Below are 17,835 nucleotides of genomic sequence, written 5' to 3'. Positions count from 1 at the left end.
TTTCAGAAAACTTGCTTTTATGAGGACATTTTTTGAAAAGTTCAGTGATTAGATTTTAGTTGAATTTTAAAAAAGTGTTTTTTTGCAGTTAACAGTTTGCTTTGCTAACTTAAGGAAAATGTCAAGGAAAGATGAAAGGAATTTTCAGAGTTGGCTAGGAAGGCTGGAGAAACAGGTGTGGGAATATGCAGGAGCCAGGAACTATTGCAGTGTCTAGTGAGGCGAGAGAGACCATAAATAATTCAAGAAATAAATGGGTGTATCATTTAAGATAGTGATAAAGTGCTGTGACACTTTATGAAAGAAATATCCTTGCCTTAAAAATCATGGTGTTCTGCTGCCTGGTGCCCAATGTCTGAAAACCATTTCACTAAAGTTCTGTTTATTTAAAGCAGGAGAATAAATCTGGTCCGTGTTATTCTGTGCTGTGCTCAGTCGCTCAGTCGTGTCTGACTCTTTGAGACTCCATGGTCTGTAGCCTACCAGGCTCCTCTTTCCATGGGGATTCTCCAGACAAGAATACTGGCGTGGGTTGCCATTCCCTACTCCAGGGGATCTTCCCAAGCCAAGGATCGAACCCAGGTCTCCTGCATTGCGGGTGGATTCTTTACAGTCTGAGCCATCAGGGAAGGCCCTCTGTTATTCTATGTTATCCCAAGTTGGAAGTCTCAAATTTTGCTATTGGTACTGAATAATTTCATTGTTCTGCCTACCTCATGAAATTGTTTTAAGGCTCAAATAAGGTAATATATAAAAAGAATATTAAAATGCAGTTATTAACTATTGTGTATATTTGCGAACATAAAAGTAGTTACGGGGCTTCTCTGGTGGCTCGGTGGTAAAGAATCCGCCTGCCAATGCTAGGGATAAAGGTTCGATCCCTGATCCAGAAGGATCCCACATGCAAGAAGCAGCTAAGCCTGTGCACCACAACTATTGAGTTTGTGCTCTAGAGCCTGGGAACTGCAGCTGCTGAAGCTCACAACAGAGTCTGTGCCCTGCAACTAGAGAAGCCACTGCAATGAGAAGCCTGGGCAACACAACTAGAGAGTAGCCGTGCTCCCAGCACCTAGAAAAAGGTCCGAGCTCAGCAAGGAAGATCCAGCAGAGCCGAAAATAAGTAACTAAATAAAATTATTTTAAAAGAGAGTGGATTTAAACAAAAATTAGCTTCCTTTTGCAGAAATTATTATAAAAGTTTAATAGATCCACTTTTCTTCTTGAAAAAGTATTTGAAGAACTCAGTAGTATTTTTTCCCATATACCATAGACTTTGTTCATGAGATTTCTGTTAAAGGACATAAATTTCTATTGTACTGTGGTGTGTTATAAAAATTAAATAGATATGTATTTCCTTTAGCCATTCCGGACCAGTGTAATCCTCTGCCATGCAATGAAGATGGCTATATGACCTGCAAAGATGGCCAAGCGACATTCACTTGCATTTGTAAATCAGGTTGGCAAGGAGAAAAGTGTGAATCTGGTACGTATAACATACCCAGCTGGTATGAGTATGTATAACATACCCAATCTGAATTGACTTCCTGAAAAGTTCTTAGAAGGCTTTATTACTTTGAAAGTACTCTGTTTTCTCCTTTCAGATATAAATGAATGCAAAGATCCTGTAAATGTAAATGGAGGTTGCAGCCAGATTTGTGAAAACACACCTGGAAGTTACCACTGTTCCTGTAAAAATGGTTTTGTTATGCTTTCAAATAAAAAGGACTGCAAAGGTAAGAGTAAAAAGGTAGAATAAAAGGCATTTACTGTGTAAGAGCAAAAATTCAGAGGAATTTCCCCAGGAAATTCATGGAAAACTCTTGAGTTTTAAGTGTTTATAATAAGTATACGTTATTATCCGCCTTGATGCCTGTGATTCTGTGAGACTGCCTTTAGTTTATTGTTGATTGGGTATTTTTTTTATTTCAGAGTATTTTGTTGTTTTCTTATTGTGTATGTATGTGTGTATTGATACATGCACTTGCATATGTTTTAATGAAGAATTTCATCATATGGTGATAAAGTGAAGTTTTAATTCAAGTCTTCACATACTACAGTATTTGCAAAATCATTGTTGATCTTATTTCTTCCAGACTCTATAGTATCGTTATTATATTCTTTATTTCAACAAGATCTACAGTTTACAAACAAATCACCACAATCCTTAGTAACTTCTTTCATTGTATTTTATATTTCCTTGTCAGAAATACCTTTCTAATTTCCAATATAAACCTTCCATCCTGCACCTCATTTCCTGTCGTGTTTTTGAAAAAGATGAAACTTTGGTTTTTCTTTTTCTTTATACATTTAAGATCACATCACTGGTCATAAATTTTTTTTTTTTAATTTCAAACTTAAATAATTCCTGTCAGTTAATTTAGCTTTTTAAGTCATTTTGCTAGTGTGTTTCTTTTTAAATTTATTTACAGGGCAACAATGGAGAAACAGACATAGAGAATAGACTTATGGACAGGGGGAGAGGGGAGGAGAGGGTGAGATGTATGGAAAGAATTACATGGAAACTTATTTTACATTACCATATGTAAAATACCCAATGGGAATTTGCTGTTTGGCTCAGGAAACTCAAACAAGGGCTCTGTATCAATCTAGAGGGGTGGTTTGGGGAGAGAGATAGAAGGGAGTTTCAAAAGGGAGGGGATATATGTATACCTATGTCTGATTCATGTTGAGGTTTGACAGAAAACAGCAAAATTCTATAAAGTAATTATCCTTCAATAAAAAATAGATAAATTAAAAAAAACAAGAAATATTTTTCCCCCAAGTTTTGCCTTTCTTTTTTCTGCATGATATCTTTTCCATTAGTTTGCATAACTGTCTTTTACTAAATCTTCAGATATAAGTGCTAGGTATTTGGGTAGCTAAACAAGACATTTTCCAGCCTGGAGTTGCTTTTAGAAAATGGGAGCAAGTTTTTCTCTCTTCTTTCTTTCTTCCCTTTTTTTTCTTCTTTCCTTTCTTTTCTTTCTTCTGCCCTCTCTTGCTCCCTAGCCCTTCCCCATCTTCTCCTCCTTTTGTGATGAGGTAAAAAAATTTAGTAAGTTAAAATGTAAAGTTATCTTGTTCAACTCTATTTGTAGCCTGCTTTCATAAATCCTTAAATTGAATTCATATCCAATGAGTGGTCTGTCCTTCACTGCACTGTAGTGATTGGCAGAGTTTTCTATTGTTGTTTAGTCGCTCAGTCATGTCTGACATTTTGCGACCCCATGGACTGCAGCACAGCTGCAGTCCTAGACAGGCTTCCCTGTCTATTATCTCCCAGAGTTTGCTCAAATTCATGCCCATTGAGTCGATGATGCCATCCAACCACCTCATCCTCTGTCACCCTCTTCTCCTCCTGCCCTCAGTCTTTCCCAGCATCAGGGTCTTTACCAGTGATTTGGATTTTCACGTCAGGTAGCCAAAGTATTGGAGCTTCAGCTTCACCATCAGTTCTTCCAGTGAATATTCAGGATTGATTTCCTTTAGGATTTACTGGTGTGATCGCCTTGCAGTTCAAAGGACTCTCAAGAGTCTTCTCCAACACCAAACTGCAAAAACATCAGTTCTTCAATGCTCAGCCTTCATGGTCCAACTCTCACATCCATTCATGACTACTGGGAAAACCATAACTTTGACTAGATGACCTTTGTCAGCAAAGTGAGGTCTCTGCTTTTTAATACACTGTCTAGGTTTGTCATAGCTTTTCTTCCAAGGAGCAAGTGTCTTTTAACTTCATGGCTACAGTCACCATCTGAAGTGATTTTGGAGCTCAAGAAAACAAAGTCTGTCACTGTTTCCATCGTTTCCCCATCTGTTGGCCATGAGTGTTGGGAATGCATGCCATAAGCTTTATTTTTTGAATGTTGAGTTTTAAGCCAGTCTTTTCACTCTCCTCTTTCACCTTCATCAAGTAGTAGTAGTAGTTTAGTCACTAAGTCGTGTCCAGCTCTTTGGACCCCACAGACTCTAGCCTGCCAGGCTCCTCTGTCCATGGGATTCTCCAGGCAAGAAGCCTGGAGTGGGTTGCCATTTCCTTATCCAGGGGATCTTCCCGACCCAGGAATCAGACCCAGGTCTCCTGCATTGCAGGCAGATTCTTTACTGACAGAGCTATGAGGAAAGCCCAATGAAAATCACTCAGACGTGTCTGACTCTTTGCAACCCCATGGACTATACATATAGTCCATGGAATTCTCCAGCCCAGAATACTGGAGTGGGTAGCCTTTCCCTTCTCCAGGGGATCTTCCCAACCCAGGGATCAAATCCAGGTCTCTTGCATCGCAGACAGATTCTTTACCACCAGAGCCGCAAGGGAAGCCCCACCTTCATCAGGAGGCTCTTTAATTCCTCTTGGCTTTCTGCCATTAGGGTGGTGTCATTTGTGTATCTGAGGTTGATATTTCTCCCTGTAATCTTGATCCAGCTTGAGCTTCATCCAGCCCAGCATTTCCCATGATGTACTCTGGCATATAAATTAAGCAGGGTGACAATATACAGCCTTAATGTATTCCTTTCCCAATTTGGAACCAGTCTGTTGTCCTATGTCTGATTCTGATTGTTGCTTCTTGACCTGCATACAGGTTTCTCAAGAGGTAACTAAGATGATCTGGTATTCCCATCTCTTTAAGAATTTTCCACAGTTTGTTGTGATCCACACAGTCAAAGGCTTTAGCATAGTCAATGAAGCAGAAGTAGATGTTTTTCTGGAATTCCCTTGCTTTTTCTGTGATTCAGTGGATGTTGGCAACTTGATCTCTGGTTCCTCCAAATGGTGGTTTAGTCACTCAGTTGTGTCTGACTCTCTGTGACCCCATGGATGTCTGGGAATGTTTAACAGGAGGATTCCTATGTGCTGTTTCTCATAAATCTTCTGTTCCTTATTAGTTTCTGTTATCAGAAGCCAGTGGAGGGGCATGCCACTCCCAGGACTGAGGTCATATGATGAAACAGGCTTGAATCTCCTTCAGTAAACATTCTCCTTAGGACAAAACTGCTTAGTCTCGATCGTCTTTCTTGAGATATGGATTGTCTCCTGACCTTGTGACCATTATTAATCCCTAGTTCCCTTGGTAACGGTTGCTATAGGTTTGGTTTTGAAAGGCTGTTGCTGAATCATGCAAATACGCCGGGATTCTTGGCCCCCGGAGGAGAAGAATTCAATCCGGGGCCAGAGACGAGGCTTGATCACTCAGAGCTTTGTGTAATAAAGTTTCATTAAAGTGTAAAGGAGATAGAGAAAGCTTCTGACATAGGCATCAGAAGGGGGCAGAAAGAGTACCCCCCTGCTAGTCTTCAGCTGGATATTATATAGTCACTGCTGCTGCTGCTAAGTCGCTTCAGTCGTGTCCAACTCTGTGCGACCCCACAGATGGCAGCCCACCAGGCTCTGCCGTCCCTGGGATTCTCCAGGCAAGAACACTGGAGTGGGTTGCCATTTCCTTCTCCAGTGCATGAAAGTGAAAAGTGAAAGTGAAGTCGCTTAGTCGTGTCCGACTCTTCGTGACCCCATGGACTGCAGCCCATCAGGCTCCTCTATCTATGGGATCCTCCAGGCAAGAGTACTGGAGTGGGTTGCCTAGCAGTCTGTTAATGAAAGAAAGGAATGTCTTAAAAGTCAGAATGGCACCAGGCCTCTCACCCATAAGATGCATTTTGGGATAATCTTGGCACCAAATTGTTCATCCTGGGCCATAAAATGATTAACCTGAATCTTGTAGAAAGACAGATTACCATACAAATAGTTTCATTTACATAGATTAGGGCAACAACATCTGAGTATAACATACTGGTTTGTCATTAGGCAGGACCAACTTGAAGACAGAGTTTGGGGTAAATGCATGGTGCATTGGCATAGCTTAAGACAAACATTTCCATAAAAAATGCACTGGTTATTTCAAGGTTTGAGAATAATTGGTTTGAGAATAGTTAACTTTAGGTGAAACCAGGTGTCATGGCAACATAGTATTTTAAGAGAAACCTCCTTTTAAATTTGTATAGAGAAGGAAAAAATATCACTAGTTTGTTTCCTCCTGCCTCTTAAGAGAGATAAAAATGTCTGACACTCGCAGGCTATTTCCTCTGTTTGGAGACCCCTGGCCTTCCTGCCTGTTACCCTCTCAGTTTTCTGATCTTTATCATTGTCAAAAGAAATTTCTTGTACAACAGCCTATATATACTCACAGAAAGATCATTAAAGCACCTTTGCTCCATCAGAGCTTGGGTCCCATGTCTTTCTTTATCTCTTTCTCTCTCTCTCCCTCCCTCCCTCCGGCTCTCTCTTTCACTTTCTTATCATCCACTCTGGACCACCAGGTCCCAGTCCTTTAGGACCTCAACACATGGACTGTAACCCACCAGGCTCTTCTGTCTATAGGATTCTCCAGGCAAGAATACTGGAGTGGGTTGCCATTTCCTCCTCCATGGGATCTTCTGACCCAGGGGTTGAACCCGGGTCTCCTGCATTGTAGGCAGATTCTTTACCAACTGAGCTTCAGGGGAAGCCCTCTGGTTCCTCTGCTCTTTCTAAATCCAGCTTGTACATCTGGAAGTTCTTGGTTCATATTCTGTTGGAGCCTAGCTTGAAGGATTTTGAGCATCACCTCGCTAGCAAGTACAATGAGTGCAATTGTGTGGATTTGAACATTCTTTGGCATTTCCCTTTTTTGGGATGAAATGAAAACTGACCTTTTCCAATCCTATGGCCACTGCCAAGTTTCCCAAATTTGCTGGCATATTGAGTGCAGCACTTTCACAGCATCATTTTTTAGGATTTGAAATAGCTCAGCCGGAGTTCCATCACTTCCACTAGCTTTGTTTGTAGTAATGCTTCCCAAGGTCCACTTGACTTCACTGTCCTGGATGTCTGGCTCTAGGTGAATTGATCACCCTATCATAGTTATCCTGGTAATTAAGGCCTTTCTTGTACAGTTCTTATGTGTATTCTTGCCACCTCTTAACATATTTTGCTTTTGTTAGGTCCATACTGTTTCTGTCCTTTATTGTGCCCATCTTTGCCTGAAATATTCCCAAGGTATCTCTAATTTTCTTGAAGAGACCTCTAGTCTTTCCCATTCTATTGTTTTTGTCTCTTTCTTTGCATTGTTCACTTAAGAAGGCTTTTTAAAAATCTCTCCTTGCTATTCTTTGGAGCTCTGCATTCAGATAGGTATATTTTTCCTTTTTTTTCCTTTTCCTTTTGCTTCTCTTCTTTGCTCAATGAAATCTTATACAATGTTACAAACCTCCATCCATAGTACTTCAGGCATTCTATCAAATCTAATCCCTTGAATCTATTTGTCACTTCCGCTGTATAATCAAATGGGGTTTGATTTAGGCCATACCTGAATGGCCATGGGGTTTTCCCTACTTTTTTCAATTTAAGTCTGAATTTTACAATAAGGAGTTCATGGTCATTTCCTGGTCTTGTTTTTGCTGACTGTATAGAGCTTCTTCATCTTCAGCTGCAAAGAATATGACCAGTCTGATTTTTGTATTAACCTTCTGGTTATGTCCACCTGTAGAGTCGTCTCTTGGGTTGTTGGCAAAGGGTGTTTGCTATTACCAGTGAGTTCTCTTGGTAAACCTCTGTTAACCTTTACCCTGATTCATTTTGTACTCAAGGCCACACTTGCCTGTTGCTCCAGATATCGCTTGACTTCCTACTTTTGCATTCTTGTCCACTATGATGAAAAGGACACATATATATATATATATATATATATATGTATATTTGCTGTTAGTTCTAAAAGGTCTTATAGGTCTTCATAGAACTGTTCAACTTCATCTACTTCAGTATTAGTGATTGGAGCATAGACCTGGGTTACTGTGGTTTGAATAGTTTGCCTTGGAAATGAACCAAGATCATTCTGTCATTTACTATGATATCATTTAAAGTGTAGTTAAGTGACTTTAAGGTGAACTGCATAAACTAACAATTTCTTATGAGCAATTATACAGTTTTAGGTTATATATCTTTCTTGTTTGCCTATTTGAAGGTGTTTGAGGGTAGATATTTAGAATACCAGTATCATTAGAACACTAGTTACAGAAAATCATCATACTGAAAGGATACAATATGCATTCCATAAGCAAATAATACCCATTTGTACTTGAACATCTAAATACTTGAAAGAATTTGTGCTGCTAAAGAATTTGTGATTTACATTTTAATTAAGAGCAATTTAATCCTTAGCCATTGAGTTAATACACATTAACCAAAAGTTCTCTTAGAAATGAGTGTCTCTGTTGATCAGTACATATGTTTTTGTATGGTTCATTTACATAGTGTTTTGTTCACGATACATAAGCAATAAAGTACAAAATTAGTAGAAGAATATATATACAATTGTTACAACAGGGCCTTTATTTAAAATGTGAATTTGGTTGGGATTAAGTTGCCAGTAAATTTCCAAAAATGCAAGAATAAAACTTTTCATTAGACATTAGATGTCAGTATAGAACCATAAAATGTATATACTATAACCCACACTCATATAATTTAAAGGAATTCTTGTAATATGCCTCAAACCAAATAAATTTAATCATGTTTTTACTTCATGTAAAAAATACAGATTTTATAGCTCTTTTTTTAAAATTAAGTATTTTTGAACTAATTATAGATTCACATGCAGTTGTAAGAAGTAATAAAAGACATCCCATGTACCTTTACCCAATTTCCCCAAACAGGAATACTTGCAAAACTATAGTACCTCATAACATACAGAATATTGACATTGATACAAGCAAGATACAGGAAAACTTTTTTGCCACAGTAAATTGATTCATTTATTTTTTGTGCAGGTTATTTTAAATAGAGAAATGTCTGAAAATTTGGCCAATTTTTGGAAAAATTAAACTATCAGCTTTTTAGAGTAGAAAATCTAGATTTCATTGTCTTTCCTCAGAAAGTACGGATGAGAAAGTTCAGTTCAGTTCAGCTCAGTCCAGTCACTCAGTCCTGTCCGACTCTTTGCAACCCTGTGGACTGCAGCACGCCATGCCTCCCTGTCAATCACCAACTCCAGAGTTTACTCAAACTCATTTCCATTGAGTCAGTGATCCCATCCAACCATCTCATCCTCTGTCGTCCCCTTCTCCTCTCGCCTTCAATCTTTCCCAGCATCCGGGTCTTTTCCAATGAGTCAGTTCTTTGCATCAGGTGGCCAAAGTATTGGAGTTTCAGCTTCAGCATCAGTCCTTCCAATGAATATTTAGGACTGATATCCTTTAGGATGGACTGGTTGGATCTCCTTGCTGTCCAAGAGACTCTCAAGTCTTCTCCAACACCGCAGTTCAAAAGCATCAATTCTTCGGTGCTCAGCTTTCCTTACAGATGAAAGAAGTTCACTATAATAATTATATCTCTATTGACCTATCTCTGTCACTTGGTTTTTTCACAGGCACTTGTTCAGTAACTAGTTGCAATTTGAAATTTCTGAAATATTAATTTAATGTTAAAATTTATCCTGGATTAGCTGTGGCTTCATAAATAGTTTAAGACCTTACCCAATCCCATTTTAAATTTGAATCACTCTTGAATAATTTAAGCCGTAATAGTAGTACGGACCCCACTCCAGTACTCTTGCCTGGAAAATCCCATGGACAGAAGAGCCTGGTAGGCTGCAGTCCATGGGGTCGCTAAGAGTCGGACACGACTGAGCTACTTCACTTTGACTTTTCACTTTCATGCATTGGAGAAGGAAATGGCAACCCACTCCAGTGTCCTTGCCTGGAGAATCCCAGGGACAGGGGAGCCTGGTGGGCTGCTGTCTATATAGGGTCGCACAGAGTCAGACACGACTGAAGCAACTTAGCAGCAGTAGTATGCAGATCTCATCCCAGGAGACTTTGAATGTGAATGTGCTGAAGGCTACAAGTACAATCCCGTATCACAGTCTTGTGACGGTAAAGTTCTATTGCCCATTTCCAAAGGAAAGGTGTAAGAGTGATGAGCCATCTCATTTTTATCCTATTTTTTATATTTGTGATAATACAGAGTAAATAAGCTTTTTTTATTTTTCAGTGTAGATAAGCTTTTAAGACTGTATTTCAGAAACATGTGGTTAGGAATACATGTTAAGAATATGATGAGTCTCTTCTTCAATTTATTTTCATACTGTAACCTGGTAGATAAGAAAATAAAGCCTTTTTTTCTTTTACATGATTACAAGGATATAGCAGACACCAATCAAATTTCCTATGCATTTGTAGAAAGAAACTGTATTAAGTGAACTAAAATGTGGTGATAGATTTAATATTTTGCTATTTCTGGTCCACTTTGTTGTCTTATTAGATATGTGAAACTAGACCCAGGAAACACAAAGCAAGGGTTCTTTGCTACTGTCTTCTGGTATGGGGAAATTGTTTTTAATATACTTGTTTCATTTGTAGATGTGGATGAATGCGTTTTAAAGCCAAGCATTTGTGGCACAGCTGTGTGCAAGAACATCCCAGGAGACTTTGAATGTGAATGTGCTGAAGGCTACAAGTACAATCCCGTATCAAAGTCTTGTGACGGTAAAGTTCTGTTGGCATTATTGGTGGTGGAGGGGGTGAGTTGGCACCCTGATTTGAAATGAGAAGCATTGGTTCTCCTTAATATCAGTAATCAGATGTTCTCAGGTAGTAAAATCCATGCTATAATTTGATCAGTTGGGTAGTGATGGCTTCCTTCCAGATTAAAAGTATGGACCCATGCATGTTCTTTAGTGCTGTGCTATCTGATGGCCCTCTAAGCTGTATATGAATTGCAGACCTCCCATATATGATAGAAGCAAAAGAAACACATAATATTCAAAAATAAAAAGAAGCTGAAAGGAAACACACACAGAGAGAAAGGAAGACAAATTTAAAACAAGGTGGTTAGAAATGTTTGGTTTTATGTCAGGCTTTTCAGTGATTTTCTGTGTGTTTAAGTGTGTCATTTTATTCTAAAATAGTAAATGATCTAATTCCATTATAATTAAATATATTTTTTTAAAAATCTCATCATAACCAGATGAGAGCCAAGCTCTAAAACTGTGAGAAGCAGTGATTAGTGATGTCTGTGTCTGGATTTGGGAGAGCTCTTGAAGCTTGGGATTACTTCATTTGACTCCAGTGCTGCTGCCCAGGTAGCTTAGATGTGTCATAGGGTTATTTTTTTTAAATCATGGATATGTACAAACTATCTGACATCCTCCCCTGATTTTTTAAAAAATTTTAAAGTGAGTTTAATATCATGACTGAAAGTGAAAGTGAAAGTGAAAGTGAAAATTTCTCAGTCATGTCAGACTCTTTGCAACTCCATGGACTATATGGTCCATGGAATTCTCCAGGCCAGAATACTGAAGTGGGTATCCTTTCCCTTCTCCAGGGAACATTCCCAACCCAGGGATCGAATCCGGGTCTCCCCCATTGCAGGTGGATTCTTTACCAGCTGAGCCACCAGGGAAGCCCAATATCATGACTAAAACTAATCAAATTGACAGTAATTTTTCTATTATGGCAAAATACATGTATAAGATATGTGCCCATTAGCCATTTTTAAGCATACAATTCAGTGATATTAATTACAGTCATACAGTTATGCAGCCATTACCATTATCTGTTCCAAAATTTTTCCAAATGGAACTCTGTAACTGTCAAGCAATAAATTCCCCCTCCTCCCTTTCCCAATCACTGACAACCTCCGAACCCTACTTATCTCTCTGTGAATTTGCTTAAATTGATAATAATCTTAGAATAGATTTTTTCAACTATTTATACTCCTTTTGAGATTTTGATGTCTTATATCCTCACGTACTCAATAAACAATATCTCCCCCCACACACTATTCCTACTCTCCCACCCCTCCAAATAGAAATTACCATGATCAGCCCTAAGCATTTGCAGATTTATTATTAGCCAACTTCATCACATTGTATTGTATTGTAGTTATATTCATTGTATATGTTGAATAACTACAGTGAATTTGTTGTTGTTCATTCGCTAAATCATTTCTGACTCTTTGCCACCCCATGAACGGTAGCGCACCAGTCTCCTCTGTCCTCCACTATCCCCTGGAGTTTGCTCAAATCATGTCTGATTCAGTAGGGATGCTATCTAACCATCTCATACTCTCTGCCCGCTTCTTCTTTTGCCTTCAGGCCCAGCATCAGGGTGTTTTCCAATGAGTCGGCTCTACACATCAATGAATATTGTAGTTATATTCAATGAATGACAGCTTTTTTTAAAAAAAGATTTAAATGTGATATCAATTCCGTTCAGTCATTCAGTCATGCAAACTGTTTGTGACCCCATGGACTGCAGCACACCACGCTTCCCTGTCCATCATCAACTCCCGCAGTCTACTCAGACTCATGTCCATTGAGTCGGTGATGCCATCCAACCATCTCATCCTGTCCTCCCCTTCTCCTCCTTCCCTCAATCTTTCCCAGCATCAGGGTCTTTTCCAATGAGTCAGCTCTTCGCGTCAGGTGGCCAAAGTACTGGAGTTTCAGCTTTAGCATCATTCCTTCCAAAGAAATCCCAGAGCTGATCTTCTTCAGAATGGACTGGTTGGATCTCCTTGCAGTCCAAGGGACTCTCAAGAGTCTTGTCCAACACTACAGTTCAAAAGCATCAATTCTTCAGCACTCAGCTTTCTTTATAGTCCAACTCTCACATCCATACGTGATTACTGGAAAAACCATCGCCTTGACTAGACAGACCTTTGTTGGCAAAGTAAGGTCTCTGCTTTTTAATGTGCTGTCTAGGTTGGTCATAGCTTTCCTGCCAAGGAGTAAGTGTCTTTTAATTTCATGGCTGCAGCCACTGTCTGCAGTGATTTTGGAGCCCCCCAAAATAAAGTCTGCCACTGTTTCCACGTTTCCCCATCTATTTCCCATGAAGTGATGGGACCAGATGCCATGATCTTTCTTTTCTGAATGTTGAGCTTTAAGCCAACTTTTTCACTCTCCTCTTTCACTTTCATCAAGAGGCTCTTTAGTTCTTAACTTTCTGCCATAAGGGTGGTGTCATCTACATATCTGAAGTTATTGATATTTCTCCCGGCAATCTTGATTCCAGCTTGTGCTTCTTCCAGTCCAGCGTTTCTCATGATGTACTCTGCATGAAAGTTAAATAAGCAGGGTGACAATATACAGCCTTAACTTACTCCTTTTCCTATTTGGAACCAGTCTATTGTTCCCTGTCCAGTTCTAACTGTTGCTTCCTGACCTGCATACGGATTTCTCAAGAGACAGGTCAGATGGTCTGGTATTACCATCTCTTTCAGAATTTTCCACAGTTCATTGTGATCCACACAGTCAAAGGCTTTGGCATAGTCAATAAAGCAGAAATAGATGTGACATACATATATACAATATTTTATTACTTTAGTTATGCTATTCAATTTCAATAGTATTGAGGGCTCACTAATTTGGGGGTTCTATTTTAAGTGGAAACTGCTATAGCAGTGTTTGAGTTTGGGAATTTTCAAATATCACAGGGTATATTCATCTAAAAGGTCAAGGATCTTACATATTTCTAAAGTGTATCTAAGCTGAAGCATCTTATTAAAACTTTTCGAGAATGATTTTCTTAAAGTATGGATTGGGACAGGGACCATAGAGGGAGGTAATAGCACGGTGAGATTTTTTGTTTTTTTTATGTCTTTAATAAGTTGAGAAATAAATATGTGTCCTTAAATTTATTGCCACCATTAATTGTTGCATTATGGAAAGTGATATTTTCTTGATATAGTCATTTAATCTCCAACTACATTGTTGTTTAGTTGCCAAGTTGTGTCCAACTCTTTTGTGACTCCATGGACTATAGCCAACCAGGGTCCTCTGTCCATGGGATTTCCCAGACAAGAATACTGGAGTAAGTTGCCATTTCCTTCTCCAGGGGATCCTCCAGACCCAGGAACTGAACCCACATCTCTGGCTTGGCAGGTGGATTATCTCTGTGAATCACATTAACCTTCAGTTAAAAGGGATGTTTTCTTCCCTTCCCTGTCTTCCTGTCCTCCCCTCCACTCCTTCTTTTCCCCCTCCTTTTCTTTTCTTCAAAGCAAAGAGTTAAGAAGAAAGTGTCAATGGAATTCATGTGATCAGTTACATGACAGTTACATTGAGACTCTTTTTTTCTTCAAAATCGTAAAATTAGCATAGTTGTTATATCTTTATTAATTATTAATTACTGAAAGTTAGTCATTAAATTTGTTAATTCAGGTATATAAACAAATTGAAACTACATTTGTGACTCATTTAAATTTCTGTGGCAAGTGCATAAAGGTGATTGGATGTCAAAGAATTTCTTTCACTAAGGATTTATTATCACTGAATATCTTATACTAGAATCAGAATAGTCCTTCTTCTGTTGGGTTGAACATTTAGGAGATATTAAAATTTATTTTCTTTTCCCCCAGATGTGGATGAATGCTCTGAGAACTTGTGTGCTCAACTTTGTGTCAATTACCCTGGAGGTTACTCTTGTTACTGTGACGGAAAGAAGGGATTCAAACTTGCCCAAGATCAGAAGAGTTGTGAGGTAACACTTTGTAATACTAACCTTGCCATCTCTTTTTAAAAATGAGATCCAGTTACTTATTTCCATATAGTTGAGGCAAATAAGAATACAGATTTCTACTATAATTGCTATAGTTCAAAACAAGCTATGAGTTACAATCTATTTACTAATTTTGACCACATAATTTGGTAAACATTGGGAGGAACTTCCCAGGTGGTGCTTGTGGTAAAGAAGCTGCCTGCAAATACAGGAGACATAAGAGACGCAGGCTCATTTCCTTGGTCAGGAAGATCCGCTGGAGGAGGGCATGGCAATCCACTCTAGTATTCTTGCCTGGAGAATCCCAGGGACAGCAGACACTGATGGGCTGCAGTCCACAGTGGGTGACAAAGAGTTGGGCACAACTGAAGCGACATAGCTTGCATGTGGATAATTAGCGACTAGATTAAGAAAAAACTGCAGGGCCACAGTTCAGAGAGTGCTCATCTGTATAGCCCGTACTTTTATAAAATGCAATGTGTATGCTTACTTAAAAAACTGTAAAAAGCTAAGGTTTATACTTCTCTTTGTGAGAAAAAAATTTTTCATAGAAATTTCAGTGAAAACATTTTTCAGTGTCTACTTTTGTTTATCACATTCTGACAAGTTTGATCATGGTTTAGCCATGTTAGTACTTGCAAGAGTGTGCATAAAATCTCAGGTGCAAACAACTTTGTCAGAGTAGGGTTCAGTTGAGGTTTAAGTATATTGAAATTCAGAGGGGTCAATTTTGTTATTATCTCTCCAACTTGCTTCTAGGTTACTCAAATTCAATTCATAATTGATCCAGAAATTGAATGTTGGGGGTAGGTTCTAATATTTCTTCCACTGAAGAAATCTGAAGCTCTTTCCCCCCACCCCCAAGTAAGGATCACGTTAGTGATCTTTAGTCCAATTCATGAATCTCTTTTAATTTTTAAAAGTGAAAGTGAATTGTCATGCTTATGAGGCAGACATTAAAAAAAAAGAAATACCCTTAACTGATTATTTAATAGTCATTGATTTACACGTACTCTCTATCTGCTATCCAGAGAAGCTGTATATGTTTTAAAAATGTCAACATTTCCTATTATGCTACCTATTTGGTAAAGGAAGGTAAGGAAAGCTAGTTGGTATATGTAGTAACTTTGGTAGTGCTTCATTGAAATGTATTGTGTGCATGTTTATTTTGTAAATTGATATCCTATTATTTCAGTATTTCTTGTAGTTACACATTGCCATCTTCCTTGGAATAGATTTACCAAAGTTCTAAGAGGAAATGAGATATTATTTCAGGACCTAGATTTAATACAGTGCCTTTTGCACAGTTTTCCCCAGAATATCCCTAGATGTATGCCCAAGAACCTCTCCTTTAAAAAACTTTCCATTTAAATGTTTGTTTTTACTCTTGAAAGAAAAAAAAAAACCTTGATAATAGTTCATGCATGTGTGCTAAGTCACTTCAGTAATGCCTGGCTCTTTGTGACCCGGTGGGTTGTAGCCTGCCAGGCACCTCTGTCCATGGGATTCTCCAGGCAAGAATGCTGGAGTGGGTTGCCATGCCCTTCTCCAGGGGATCGTCCCAACCCAGGGATCAAACCTTCGTCCTTTATGTCTCCTGCACTGACAGATGGTTCTTTACCACTAGAGCCACCTAGGAAGCCCTGGTAGTAAATCACCTGACTCTAAATCTTTTTTATTTTTTGGTAAATTCCTTGGAGATTATGATGATATCTTACTTTATATTTGTCCTGTTCAGGTTTTTCAGCATTTCCTTTGATATCTAGAGAGCACATTTTTGCTCAGAAAAATTTTGGCTTAATAAGGCTTTAAAACAAATGGAGGGTGAGTGGGAGGGAAGCTCAAGAGGGAGGAGATTTGTGTATACATATAGCTTATTCTGCTTTAAAGAATCTGCCTGTAATGCAGGAGACTTGAGTTCACTCCCTGGGTGGGGAAGATCCCCTGGAGAAGGGAATGGCAACCCACTCCAGGATTCTTGCCTGGAGAATCCCATGGACAGAGGAGCCTGGTGAGCTACAGTCCATGGGGTCTCAAAGAGTCAAACGCAACTGAGCGACTAACAACATCATAGCTTATTCACTCTATTTTACAGCAGAAACTAGCGCAACATTGTAAAGCAATTATACTCCAAAGAAAAACAAATAAGCTAGGTACGGAGGGAAAAATAAATAAAACTGGCTCAGCGGTAAGGAACCCACCTGCCATGCAGGAGCCCACAGGAGACACAGGTTTGATCCCTGGGTAAGGAAGATCTCTTGGAGAAGGGCATGGCAATACACTCCAGCATTCTTGCCTGGAGAATCCCATGGACAGAGGAGCCTGGCAGGCTACAGTCCATAGGATCATAAAGAGTCAGACATGACTGAAGCGACTTAGCATGCATTCTTGGAGATTACACTGATGAACTACACAAGGAAGTAAAAGATATTGCTTTGTTATTACCATTGGTGTTCTGCATTTATTTTATTGTATCAGAGAGGATATGTTTGACAAGAACACTGTTGCTGCTGCTGCTGCTGCTGCTGCTAAGTCGCTTCAGTCGTGTCTGACTCTGTGTGATCCCATAGACGGCAGCCCACCAGGCTCCCCTGTCCCTGGGATTCTCCAGGCAAGAACACTGGAGTGGGTTGCCATTTCCTTCTCCAGTGCATGAAAGTGAAAAGTGAAAGTGAAGTCGCTCAGTCATGTCCGACTCCAACGACCTCATGGACTGCAGCCTACCAGGTTCCCCCTTCCATGGGATTTTCCAGGCAAGAGTACTAGAGTGGGGTGCCAGTGCCTTCTCTGGACAAGAACTCTAGGAACCAGGAAAGCATGACATACTGACATGTACACTAAGCAGTAACCAATGCTTTTTCTTATTTTGTTGCCTTTTCTCCAGGCTGTTCCAGTGTGCCTTCCTTTGAACCTTGAAAAAAATTACGAATTGCTTTACTTGGCAGAGCAGTTTGTAGGGGTCGTTTTGTATTTAAAATTTCGTTTGCCAGAAACCACCAGGTGAGGTACCAATGTCAGTGATAATTATAGAAATAAGCAGGTCAGGGCAGAAAGGAGTTACTGAAAGGTTTAAAATCCATGAAATTTTATTAGCAATCATATACTTTAGGTGTATTATCAATCAGATGATATTGGGTACCCTAAATTTCTTTTTTTCCTTCACACATATTTTTCACGCTTGAACCATCTGGGGTTGATCTAGGCTGATCTGCCCTAGTGATCATATTACCTTAAGCCAGAGTTCTTCCTATTCTAATGAATACATATTTTTAAGAAGCTGGAAAAGAGGATTTTATGTAT

General features: G+C 39.2%; 1 protein-coding gene across 1 annotated transcript in view; it reads left to right on the top strand.

The window, feature by feature from the left end:
* The window catches only part of PROS1 (protein S), a 69,084-nt gene that overhangs the window by 33,659 nt on the left and 17,590 nt on the right, over nucleotides 1–17,835 (top strand). Inside the window, exons 5-9 of the mRNA XM_068971789.1 lie at nucleotides 1,361–1,483; nucleotides 1,602–1,733; nucleotides 10,393–10,518; nucleotides 14,396–14,517; nucleotides 17,420–17,535. Coding sequence (XP_068827890.1) covers nucleotides 1,361–1,483; nucleotides 1,602–1,733; nucleotides 10,393–10,518; nucleotides 14,396–14,517; nucleotides 17,420–17,535 — 619 coding nt within the window. The remainder of the gene's footprint in view (nucleotides 1–1,360; nucleotides 1,484–1,601; nucleotides 1,734–10,392; nucleotides 10,519–14,395; nucleotides 14,518–17,419; nucleotides 17,536–17,835) is intronic.

This window comes from Capricornis sumatraensis, chromosome 1 (genome assembly GCF_032405125.1).
Source record: "Capricornis sumatraensis isolate serow.1 chromosome 1, serow.2, whole genome shotgun sequence".
NCBI classification, from domain to species: Eukaryota; Metazoa; Chordata; class Mammalia; order Artiodactyla; family Bovidae; genus Capricornis; species Capricornis sumatraensis.
This window is presented reverse-complemented; position numbering and strand designations above follow the sequence as displayed.